Source organism: Gavia stellata, chromosome 1, assembly GCF_030936135.1.
Source record: "Gavia stellata isolate bGavSte3 chromosome 1, bGavSte3.hap2, whole genome shotgun sequence".
NCBI lineage: Eukaryota > Metazoa > Chordata > Aves > Gaviiformes > Gaviidae > Gavia > Gavia stellata.
The window spans coordinates 17,555,303-17,568,846 of NC_082594.1; the positions used below are offsets into that span (position 1 = coordinate 17,555,303).

Here is a 13,544-nt window from a genome sequence, read left to right on the forward strand (position 1 = left end):
CATAAAAATGTCTTTTCAAGATTTTATTTCATCTGCAGATAAGTTATTCTGGCTTTTTCCTCACTGAGTTGAAAAGTGTGTCAACAGTTTCTTTTTTTTGTAAAGGAAGAAAATGTGTGATCAAATTATTAGCAAGACACTTATTGGGGCATATCAAACTCTCACATTAACTTCGCAGCAAAAGAAAATCTGCCTAGAGAACTTGACTTAGAACAATAACAACAGTTATACATGTATAGTTATAGTTCCCAAGCTATATTGTACAGTGCTTTCCCAGAACAGTTACCGTTAAAGATTATTAATAACATATGAAATGCAAGTTAGGTGGCAACACTAGCATGCATTATTTGTCTGTCATATTTATCCATTTATGTCCTTTAAATATATGTGTAATACATATTATACATATATTAACTATCTTATACTGAAATTGAGCATTTTTAATACAATGCACGCTCTTCATCTGTGCTGACTGCTCCTTTATCTGTCCTTGGTTATCTGGCTAACAATAAAAGGGCAGTATGTAACTGAGACTGAAAGTTCAGAGGCATTATGCATACAAATGGAAAGACAGCTCTTTGGAAACGATCGCAAAGAGAAGACAGCCGTGAAAGAAAACCAACAGCAAATACCAGACCCCCATAGTTAAGGAACAGTGAAGAGATGGACAAAGGCAAAAGGCATTTCTAGAGCAGAGTACTGGAAGGCACAATGGGGAATGAAACATGAACAGGTGTGAAAAAGAGCAAGATTCCTATGAGAGGCCTTTTAGATAAAGAGGAACAACTTGAACGGGCTGCAATGGAAAGGTTTGGAGTGGAAAATGACAGGGAGAAGAAAGATTAATTAATTTGATCTTTGCAGCAGCTGTGGTAATAGTAAGGTGGAGAAAAGCTGATGTGAATGTCAGAGGTGTAAAAGAAAAGCAGCCTGCATTGATTGATAGAGGACAAGAGGAAAGACATAGCTATGTGGAAAGGAAAAGAAGCTTCCAAAAATGTTAAAGAAAATGTAGCAGTATTTGGATATTGCCTACAGGTTAAGGCACAGGGAGCAGAAAAGGCTAATACCTGAGTGACAGGAAGGATAGTGGTTTTGTATAATAGTGATAGATAAAGAAGGTTCATAAAGAAAGATGAGGAGCACAGGAGCTATGGTCATCGTCTGACAGGGAAACATGCCAGAAGTGGTTATCAACGAGAACTGATAGTCCAGACTGGACTGAGAGAGAAAAGTCAAGAACAAACAGGAACAGGGATGATCAACATAAAACTATTTTGTTTTCCTGAACTGAGCATTCTGTTAATGTGTTTTTCTGACGTATTGAATCTTAGAATAATTGTGTGTTACCCCTTTACACCTCCTCATTGCCAAAGCATGATTTTTCTTTTTTATAGGTAAAAGTGCTGGGGTTTGTTTTGTTTTGTTCTGTTTTGTTTTTACCTGCTGTGCAGTTTCCATCACTTCCAACAGCCCCAATGCCTTCTGAGGCACCATACTGAAAACTGTACTCTTCCATCAAAATAAAGCCTATTTCAAGTGAGATGAAAGTAAATGCAACATTGAAAACTCACAACCCATATACACTCACTTTATGGTGAAGAGGCATGAATATTTTATAAAGAGTAAAGGAATGCAGTGGCATGCCTGAAGTAAATTTCATCATTGCTAATTTATTCCTTAATAGCTTTTTCTGTTAATCAGTACGTTCACAATAAGCAAATCCAGTAATTTGCTTTATGTTCAAAGCTCTTGAGCTTTTTCTCTTTTGAAGCCCTGCTGAAAAATGCATTCCCCTTTCCCTCTCCTCATTTCCCCACATAATTTTCAAGGAAAAAACCTCTGACATTAAAATGCAAGTGGAAAGACGCCATTTTACAGCCTGAGAAGTAGTACTTGTCTCCTCAAGAACATTTTATAAAAGCTCCTCAAATCTAAGATCTTGACCAATATACATCTGCATGTCCATAACCAAGAGAACACATTAAAACCCATATTTCCCTTCAGTCAAAACTGAGACATTGCATTACAAGACTTAAAAATACTCCCTTTATTAATTAGACCACAAAACAATGGTTCAAACTGTAATGATCCCTGAAAGGAAGATGAACTGCTTTTTTAATTATTCTTCAATCTTCTTATGTACATGGTGCTGTGCAAAAGTATCTGCAATCTTGGTTAAGGGCTTACAAATCTATTTTAAAAAGCATAACCCATGCTTAATTCAGAAAAAGAGAAGAGACATCAGAGACATCTTTTCTGATAGGTGACAGCATGAAGAAATGCATAAGGACATGACAGTGAAGAATGATTTCTGAGTTTAAAAGAAAAGGCTCTTTGTGGACAGTATTGAAAGGCAGAATAGGAAAAAGAAGTGTCTGTGGGTATCTTTCTTTTTGTCTGCCAGTAAAGAGTAGCTGATGTTATAACATGAAAGCAGACTTTCCAATTCAAACCAAAGGTACATGTAACCTGTCTTCGGATAAGCACAGGGCAAAAATACATGCTCATTTCCAAAATTCTCTCTTCGCACCCAGTAATTTTTAGTTCAGGGATTTCCTGAGCCAAAAGAAATCCTTTTTGTAGAGGAAAGGTGATTTTTGCTTACAGCGCCTCCTCAAATATGAACTGCAATAATATTTCATGGCAGTGGTAGCTGTACACATTCTTCCCACCACATGCACAGAGAGAAGGACCTTAATAAACAGTTCTCACACTCTGAAAAACATACTCCCATGCTAGAAAGAGAAGTCTTAGATTGCCTTACAGGTTAACTGCATCCAGGAGGATTCAATATTCATTTTCACAGAACTGCCTGCCTTACACAGACCCGGAGCCGAAGAAGTGAGGGCAGGCTGGGAAGTAGGTGACACAGTTTGGAAAGCAACCATGGGCAGAAGTAATCCCCCCCTCAGCCAGGCTGGAGCATTTCAAGCCTTAATAATGTGACTGACTGGCAGCTGCTCAAGATTTTGTGCTAAGCTAGTAGCAGAGCTCAGGGCTGATACAAGGCAGTAGCTCTATGGAAATATTTCCATGCACATGGATGTCCCAAGCCAGCAAAGTATTTAAATACAATAGGAAGTGTTCTGCTGGATCAGGACTGTTGACATCAGTTTCAATAATATACGTGGATATCTGTACACTACCATTTCTCAGACAAATAAAGCACTCCTCACTTTCTGCCCTAACATACCGTGTGTTACTCTGTGTTTCCGTAATAACCTTCTCCCTTTTGTCCTTGTAGTCCCCTTCAGAAAAGAGAAAGTCACCTCTCGCAGAGCATCTTAGCTATTAGTCTGTGATGCACTGTCCGATCCTTTCAAAAAGAATGTGCCAAATTCTGTGAGACGTTATCTGCTATAATATTTTGTAGCAGCTTCTACAACAGTGCTATGCCTTACACAGGTACATTTATTTGTAAAATGTATTAACACAAAATAAACTCTACAGAGCTCAGAGCTCTAAAATCAGGGCCACACACTGGTGAGTCAATGTGCCTTTCTGCTCCTTCAAAGAACTGCAAGTTGACAGGACTGACAGCTATGCCCTGACATATGCTTTAGTGTGGGGGTTATCTGTATTCTTAGATAGATTTATAAATATCACAGTGTCTTTCTGGAAAGGGACATATGACAGTACAGCTCACCACAGAATTGTTGCCAAGGAACAGACCTGCTCAGAGGAAAATTTAGATCACTTTGAATTTCACAAGGTGTTCTATAGAACTAAATTACAGGCTATATTACCCCCATATTTGAACAACATTTGGAGAAATGAACATTTAGCTTTTGTCTAATGAGAATTTCCTAGATTTCTTACTTACACACTTAGAATTATTCAACCTATCTGAAGCAAAAGACACAGAAAATTATACAAGGACAATGAAAAATACAGTAATAAACTAACAAAGAATGAATTCCTTGGGATCAATAAATCCATTTTAAATAGTTATTGGGAAATGCAATCACGTGGTTTGTGTAAAACACATACAATTAAATTATAACCAATGTGATGCACATTACATAAGTACATCCCTTGACTATGGTCTTGGCATACAGTCATCTCTACTGAATGTGGAACAAGGTGCTATAAAGCATTTCTACATAAAGAAGCCCCAGACTCGAAGGATGAAATTCCTTTTCTCTTTCCCCTTAAGTTATTCCACTATGATCTAAGTTAGCACTGCTTTGAATAGTGGTTGGATTAGATGACCTCCAGAGGTTCCTTGAAACTTCCTTTGTTCCATGATTCTATATTTCACACATGATGAAAAATTATACCCCTATGTATCTTCATCAGCAGTATGAAGTGGAATTAGATGAAGTAAAAATCAAAACCAAAGACTCAGACTAGTTTGGGGGGCTCATTAGTTCTAGCACCAAAGGAAAGTTTATACTGGGGCAAGGTTTTTTGGGGCAAATTCTGTCCTGAGGCATCACGTGAATTCACTATGGCATTGCTCAGGATCTAGGTTAGAAAAGGATGTGGGTTATCTGTAAGAAAACGTCTGACCTGAAATGATTTACTGAGGAAGGGGGGTGTATAAATCATGTAAATGAGAACTTCCAGAGTTGCTGAACAGAAGAGTAAGTCCTATATCTTTCCCCTAAGATTCCAAAGAATAGACACTAATGTTAATGCACTTCTTCATGAGCTACTTCTCCCCCACCAATAAAATGTTGTACTTCATTGCTGATACAGCATTAAATCAAAAACATTTTTTAATTGTTTTCTTTGAATAGTAATTTCCACAGCAGGAATTTAATTACTATGTGAATCTGTGTGTTGAGCCACTTAAAAAAGAGCTAATCATTCAAGCAAGCCCACATAGCAGTGGAAGATTTTTCCCAGCCTCCTCCCCACTGACACCCAAAAAAGAAGAAAATTTCATCAGAAAATTCTGTTTGATCCTTAGTGTAGGAGGACATCTTTGTCTCACAGTGCCATCATATGATATATACTGAATGGATTGGGTGATATTTTAACAAGAATAAATGACACATGCTCAAAATATTTAAGGGAACAAAAAAACCTGTATGCTAAAAAAAAGTTGGGCATAAGGGTTTTAACCTTAAGAAACAGTCTTTGATACTTTTGCTAATTCAGTCATTTAAGGTAGATGTCACCTAATTTCAGCCACCTAGAAGTTTGGCAACTCATTTAAGTTCAATTTCTAGACTCCTTCTAAACTCACAGCTGCAGTTCTTCACATTCCAAAATTGGCACCTAGAAACAGCTGGATTAATCACTCCTGAAGGTGTCTAACTCTCTTGGTGGAACAGAGAGGGACATTACAGTTTAGCCTGAACACTTCATGCACAGACAGCTAAAGATAGGTGAGATGTATCCAACCCTCAAACTGGCAAAGCTGACACATTTTCATTGAGAAACAGGTGTTGATGGATAGGACCCTATCAGAAGATCATTCTATTTGTAGAACAGCAGAAATTTCTTCACATGTTTTAACATATTGGTCTTTGAATCTAGCCTGCAATCTTTGAAATTGTAAAATGAAATGACCTTTCAATGGAAAAGTCATGCTTCGTCTTTTGATCATAGTACGTGCTTTTATGCGTATATGAAATTCATGTTGATCTGCTTCCAGAAGAGCTTGGAACTAATCAAAAAGGATCTGCTGCATAACAGCTTTAAAATCTACAGAAATCATTGAGGTATAAGAATCTTATAGGTTTACTATGAGAAGCAACCTTACCTAGCCTACATGAAGTAATGATGTATCTGTATCACGATTCTTCCCAAAGGCTTCTACACTGTTAAAGAGACCTGAATTGTTGCCTATGTCATTTAAACCTTTACCACTGCAAGGTGTTTTAATACTTTTTGCACAAAGAGGAGATACATTTTAAGCATCTAGTTTCTACTGGATCCTCCAGCTTCTTGCAATGAGCACCAAGGCAAACATAATCAAGATAAAAAATTGATTAATCCCCTTCCTCCATATGGACACAGTAGACACAAAAAAATCAGTGGGCCAGGTTTTGCAAATATGCCTGTTCGTAAGTTGGAAAAAGTGGAGAGACTAGTTCCTTCAGCACCTCTCAATCTAGCAAACAATATATCCAATTAAATATAGGCAAATACTGGAAAGAAGTCAACATGTGCCCCTTTTTGAAACACAGTAAATCAGGGAATTACCACATGGAAAGATTAAAGGCTAAGAACATCCCAAGCTGTGCTTAAGGAATGCTTAATGTTGCAAGTTATAATAGCTAAAAAATAATTTGCTTCCTTGTGAAGAAACTTAGGGCACTGCCATTGTCATAGAGATTTGAATACTTAAATGTCCAACATGACCTCTCGTTCTCATGCTTAACTAAAGGATAAATTAGCTTGTAAAGTACAGAAAGTTTCCATATGACAGCTGGGGCGTACAGATACTTTATACCATATACGTTCCAATGTTAGTATTACACCATCCTTACACATCTCACTCATCTCTAAAACAATAATGATGCTGTGTTCCTTTGCTTGTTCATCAGTTTGTTTTTAAGAACTTCAATTTCTATAGACTTAACACAAGGCAACATAAGACCTAGACGACAACAATCATTTTTGTAGAATTTACCCTCCTCTTATGCCTGGAGCAAGTCTCCACAGCTGGCAGGTAATGATTAGCCTAACAGACAATGGCAATTGCATGCAAAGAGAAAAGAGGCTCTGTGATTGTATGGATCCAACAAACAAGAGTCTAAGACTTCACCTTGGCTATAATTGGGAAGGGGTTTATTAACACTCTTTATTGGCCTTTGTACTTCACCATCAGAGAGCTTCAGATTTGTGCAGGGAAAGTAAATTTCCTCCTTAGTGAAATCAAAACACAAATTCGCATGCAATGATTTTTTGAAGTCTTTCAGACAGGCAAATCCACTGAGTTGAGAAAAACTACTTCATACAACAAAGGGAATGAGCAGGAAGAGAAAGGGTGCTGTTTTGCACTGAACTGAGGATTTTAGCAAAGCATTCACAGACTCTCATGATTCATGTATAGCCAGCACTTCAGCAAGTCAATCAAACTTTCTCGACACCACAAAACAAGTATAATAAAAGCTAGTGGCAGAACTCAGAGAGTATTCTGTACAGCTCTGTTACCTTCACTGAACATCTAGGTTAAGAAAGAAATTTGTAAATAACATGGTTAATGAAATCAATGAAAAATCACTCTGTAACTCATGTAAAATGTAACATTTACTATTCCTAGATTTAAGCTGCAAATCTACAAGCAATGTCTGATGATTATTGCATGTCAGATGTGCCACGAATGGAAATGTGATACTATTTTACTGTTTGTTTCAACTGCTTCAGATAAAATTGTTAACTGCACTGCAATTTTAAGAAGAATATTTAGGATAAATTTGAATCTTCTAATGTTTTCATGACTAGAAAGATTTCAACCTTATTTTCAAAGCAATTAGCAAATGAAGACCTGATGATGTCAAGAATATGACAAAATTCAAATGGAGACAAATTGCTCTCAGATGAAGGTGAATCACTAATGGGAAGGAAAGACTTCAATGTTCAGTCTAAAGACTTTCCTTCACTTCATTCAGTGATCTCTCCCTCTGAGTCTCACACTCAGAGGGAGATGCACTGATAAAGAACAAAGCATGGGAATGCATATATCTGGTTTTAGCTTGTGCATTCTGTAAAAAATCTCAATCATAATACAGATATTATAATAATTCCTTTTATATATATTACGCATTTTGCAAATACAAAAATTCAAACATGTTAATATGCTTAGTCAAGGTGACCTCTGCCCATCTTCACAATCTTTATCAATTAATTTATTATTCTATAATCCACAAACATATACACACACAAATAAAAGCATATTTGTGCCTTTATTTGTGTGAGTGAGAAAGACCAAAAAAGAAAGACAAAGAGACTTCAAGCCTCAATTATTCTTGCATGTTCTTTTGAAAATCAATAGACAAATTAAATACTAATTTAGTTTTGGATGCAGCAGCAGATGATAGCATGGCATATCTATAACTTCATTGTTTGTCACTGCTGCCCAGCCAACCTTTAATGCCGCTAATTGGGTGGATTTGGCAGCTAAAGGACACAGATGCCTAGCCCTGGATTTTGCTTATCCAGCACTATCATTACTTGCTTCTTTCCTGCTGTTGCTTTTGTCTGATTGTGCTTTATTTGGAACTTTTCCAGTCAACTTCTTCACCCAAAGCCATCTCTCTTGGCTCAACCTTTGTTGCTGACAACTCCTTTACCTTTTAGTCCCATTCTTTACTCCTTTCCTCCCAAATGCATACAAGATTTGTTTTCATGGAAAGAGTCCCTTTATTCTCTGGTGGACTATATTTTTCATACCCTACATATATGTCATATACGTAACTGGTGTAATTGAAAAACAGGAGTAAAATATACAAGTTCTTCTCCCACAAAGAAAAAGAGCAACCAACTCAACAATCCTCCTCTCTTAAATTTCTAGCCGAAAATAAAACATATTTGTCTTTAAAAAAGAATTCAACCTTTATCAGATGATATATAATCAAGTCAATATGAAAAAAGCAGAAAGAAGCAGCAACCATTTGAATCACCTGAAATAAAGTGTTATCCCCACAGTAGGAAAAGACAGGGAAGAAGGATGAGTGAAAAGTGATCTTTACATTAATGGGTTTGTTAAAATGAAGACTAAAGTTACTGACATTAATACAGACTTTTTTGTAAAACAGTATTTATTTAGTAGGTAATCTGCGGAGAGCATGCAGCCAAGACAAGCAAACAAATTAGCTACCAACCTTTACTAATAAAATAATAGTTCTTTTAAAATCAGTGAACAATAGAAATGACACTGGAAAGCTAAATATAGCTATTATTATCTACAGGACAAAAAAAAAAGAAAAATATTCTTTATATTATTGCTTCAAAGTCTATCTTTTAGCCTTAATAAATTAAGGGAAAACAGTTGGAGAGAAAGAAATCATTAGACATTTCAGAGACACTGGCTGTGGTTTTGTGAAGATTAAATCATGTCAATTTAATCATTTTTATTTGTATTTAACTTGAGTTGAAATTAAGTGGATAAATGAAATAAAGTACATGAAATACGCCTGAACTTCATCTCATTTCTACTTGTGCCTAGTAAATAAAATTATGCTGAATTTTATTTACCGCATTTGTTAATGATCTGCAATAAACAACACACATTTGAAATTAACTGATCACACAAACTGAATGCACCTAGAAATATATTTTGAACTAAAAATACACAATTCAAGAGAGAAAATTGGAAAATTCTGCGTAAGGTCTCTTGAGTGAAGACCAAAATGAACTTGAGTTAACATGCAATCTGGTCACATAAAAAAAGTAATTTGGGGCTATGAACATCATATGACACTCTAAATAGTTACTTCCTACAGAATTCTAGTTCAACCACACCAGGAATATTAGGTTAAAACCTAGGTACTGTCAACAGGAGTGATTTCTGTTCAGATCCTTGAAAGGATTTAAGGGGGAAAACTATAAAACCCATAAATATTCACAGCTTGGCTAAGTATTACTTAATAGGGGAAACACGATAACCATCTACAAATATCTACAAGGTGCTAATGTCAAAGAGGGAGATATGGCAGATGGGGGCACAACTAGAAATAATAAAACGGAAATGAAGACATAGATGAATATCCAGCTTCCCAGGGCCTAAACAGACGATGTTAATGGCAACAACAGACTCCTGAGGCAAGTGTGCTAAGCTACATCATACAGGTCTTTTCTTTAAGGCACTAGGAAAACACTTGAAAATACATTGTAAGGATGTTGACAGGAAGATGGACAGGATGCTTTAATACATGTATACCTTTTTTAACTCTAACATCATACTGCATTTAAGGACAACTAATTAGAAAGCGGTGATACATTTGAGGGTTTCAAATGACTGCCAAAAAGTTTGTCTTCCTGTCATTCTTAATAGCAGATGGGGTAAGAGAAATATTTTTTTAAATCCCAAAACCACTTAAAGAAACAGAATTTTGAACTTCAGTTTTAAATTAACTGTAACTCAGTTCACATTCTCTTTAGAATTTCACTTAAACTTCGTCAAAAAACTTGGGCTGAACTAGGGTTTAGCATTTTGAAAAGACATCTAAAAGAACTTTGAGAATCTGCTTTATTTCCTTGAACAAACCTATGTAAAATGAAGTTAGTACTCTGCACCTAGTACACACAACACTCAAATGTAATTGAAAACAGTCACTGAGATACAGAGTTATGTCCAATATTGGAACATCTATTTCTATGGTAATAGCAGTTGTGAGAATAGGAAGAGGAACATTCCTCTTAAGGAAAAAAAATGTATCATTTTTAGCAGAGTCCAGGTTGGAAAATATTAATTAAGAAATAATAATTTAAGTATTTTGGAAAGCAGATGAGACCAGAAGCTTCAGCAGAACCAGGCCTCACAAGATTTGTACCTTCTCAGGTCCTCACTGGGCAAAAGGGGTGACTCCAGAGACACTGGGGAGCATCTGAGCTGGGTCTAGGAACCTGGGAGCACAGCAGGGAGACTTGAGGGCTAAAACTTCCTCATATGAACAGGGGATTTGTAGACTCCAGAACTGATAGGTGAACTGGGGTTGATCAAAGGGTGTGACTAGAAACCATGTGGTCTCCACTGGTCATCAAGCAAGCTGTCATTATAGTTCTTGAAACCTGCATGTCTGGAAAATATCTTTGGTGTCATGGAATCAAAAACCTGTTTTGGCAGAAAACTTCTGAACAGATCAGGGTATAAGATTAATCTAGTTACTAGAGATGAAAATGGAGAGTGCAGCAACTATGTTGAACCAATTTTACTTACAATATAAACTTGGATTTTTAACCCTTTTTTTAAATAATAACATGATGATCTATGTCTAACAACATACTTTGCAGTACTGAGTACACCATGCATAGCAAATCAGTGCAATCTTGACAGGGACAAAAAGTAATATGGTTTTTTTAGACAGTCATCCTTCAGGAATGTGACTGTCAGTTCTGTTAATACACTGCAATCATACATTGAACTAGTCATATTATTTTGGCATTGGTCTGTTCCTCATCAGAGATGATCACAGTTAAGCTTCATGTGGATAACTATCAAAATAAACCCTTTCACAGGAAATACTTCAGCAGTTGTACATTCAGCCTCCATGAGGATGAGAGAAAGGATCACCTCACTAAATGGCAGCAACCTCCAAAGTAAAATAAGGCTACATCACACAGTGGTTTTGGTTCAAAGAAACAGTGCAGTTTTGAAGGACATGCCCCAGTTGTCCCTACTTACTCTACGTTGCTCCACTTTATAAAGTGGTTTTGGTCTGTATGAATGAGACCCCTGTCAGAGGAAATTAAAGGAAGTGGCTGTGCTCAAGATGTACACCAAACTCAGGACAGACTCTTATGGGCATATCAGGGTCCAAATCAACATTTGGTCTTTTGGATCTCATACAGTGGAGGCATTCAGTCCAAGGAACAAAATCAGTCCAAGTGAAAACCTCAACATTGAGTATAGATGAAAGGGCCTCAGCACAAACTCCATAAATCCACCGATCCTCTCTTGTTGCACTGATCTACTTGATGAGCAGCCACACCTATTGGATCATCAGTGACAGGGGCAAGAGAGCAAAACTACCTAACGTTAGCCAGCCAAACCTGTGATTGTGCATTTAAAAATTTACTTTCTAAAATTCTAATCAGCAACTGACATTTTATAACAATAAATTCATTACTAAGTAAAAATGTTATGGCTGTATTAGAAATGTTCAGGACTGAAATGTAAAATGAAAACAAAGACGTCTTTAATTAGAGTGGTAAGGCCCACAGAATTAAGAGATTCACTTATATAAAAACGCTGTAGATGAACCTTGAATGAAATTAGTCAAAACACATTTAAGATTTCTCATTGCAAAACTGTTTAATCCCAGAAGCTTCCCACATTAAGGGTTTGGCTTCATACATTTCAAAGCTGTAGCACGTTAAATTCCAATTACTTCATAAAAGGTAGGCAGTGTGCATACAAAAGATACTCGTAAAAATTGACTGCATTATGGTGTGTCTAAAAGCTCATTATAAAGCAGCTACTACAGTGGACTCACCACAATTTTTCTTCATTTAGTCTTACTTAGAAATTGATCTTGGTTTGTAAGCAAATTCACAGAATCCTAATGCACTTCTAATAACCCCCATGGGAAAGATGAATAATGTTCAGATTACGTGTTCCACAGACACCATTCCCCATTGCAGAAATGTGGGAAGAGTAATGAAAACTCCTTTCCTCTTCTCTGAAGTCAATTAATTATTTTCTATAAAAATAAACAGGGGTTTTCTTCACATCAGCAACCATCCAAATTCATGTAGCTGAACTTAATATGCGAATTTGAGCAAAGGGAAGCAAATTTTCTCCTTTAAAATGTACATTTCATTAATGTCTGTCTAAATCATAGAACAGTGAAGCTCAAAAAGCATGAAGATTTAAAAACTTTGCCTATGTGTGAAAAACCTGTTAACAAGGAAGTACACTTTCATATTAATCATGAGGAAATGTTGCCAAGCAAACACAAGTTCTTTGCATCTCTAATTTTTGCCAAACCAAGAAAGGCTATTTTTCTATTTGAAATATCTTTAAAGCTATTATCTGCACAGTAAGTTTCAGTGGGGCATACAGATTCCAAGCTATGTTAAGATGAGCTTATGCAGATCTGACCCAATATAGCTATAGAAGCACGGCACTGCTATTGGGTCAGTCCAAGGGGCCATGAGGACTACTGTCCTGACTCAAACCATGGCACTTGTCAACACCTATGAAAAATTATCAGAACATGACAAGTGCAGAGTGACACCTTTCCAGCTTTCCTTGCTTCTAACCAGTTGTGCCTCTGGGTCTTCTGAGGTGAAAGATATATCACCTTCTGCTGAGCCCCATGTCCTGTGATGCCCTCACTAAATTGTTATGGCTGCTCAAACTAATTGGTGTAAACCTGGAACAGGTAACTCCAGTATCTGCCTCTCCCTTAACTGACAGCATGTTTCTGGTCTTCTTTCTTCGCCAGATTTTTCAAAGTTATGCAGTGGGTACGTTCCTCAAATGTTCATTGGACTGAAGAGAGGCTTTTGTCGTAACCCTCAGGCACTAATTAATGACAGCTTACTTGACTGCAGCTCCTTTTTCCTTGGTGTGCCATCCTGGCTGTAAGAACAAGATGATGATAAAACTGTCCTCTGACTTCAGCAGCAAGAGTCACTGCTCCCCTCTACATATCCTTGACTTTATTGAAGCAAACTAATTCATTAGAAAATTGGCATACAACAGATATTTTAAATATTTTTCATAGGAACGGAACCAGTTCTGCTTAGACTGGAGACATCTGGAAAACCTCCCCAAAAATTATTTCTGAAAGTCACAGTTCTGATAATGTGCCGTTTCTGTGGAGGTCACAAGTGGTACTTCTGACGACACCTCAGTACAGTCCAATAGAGTTTAAAACAGAAGGTACGTACCATCAGATCCCATGACTTGGCTGACT

At 36.8% G+C, this 13,544-nt stretch overlaps 1 protein-coding gene across 2 annotated transcripts in view; it reads right to left on the minus strand.

Annotated features, from left to right (window-relative positions):
* GUCY1A2 (guanylate cyclase 1 soluble subunit alpha 2) overlaps window positions 1-13,544 on the minus strand; it is a 160,398-nt gene that overhangs the window by 18,732 nt on the left and 128,122 nt on the right. The window contains exon 9 of one of the 2 annotated variants that reach the window (XM_059824869.1): window positions 10,736-10,751. The exons of the other annotated variant lie outside the window; for it this stretch is intronic. Within the exon in view, the coding sequence (XP_059680852.1) occupies window positions 10,736-10,751 (16 nt within the window). The remainder of the gene's footprint in view (window positions 1-10,735; window positions 10,752-13,544) is intronic. 2 annotated transcript variants of the gene reach the window in all.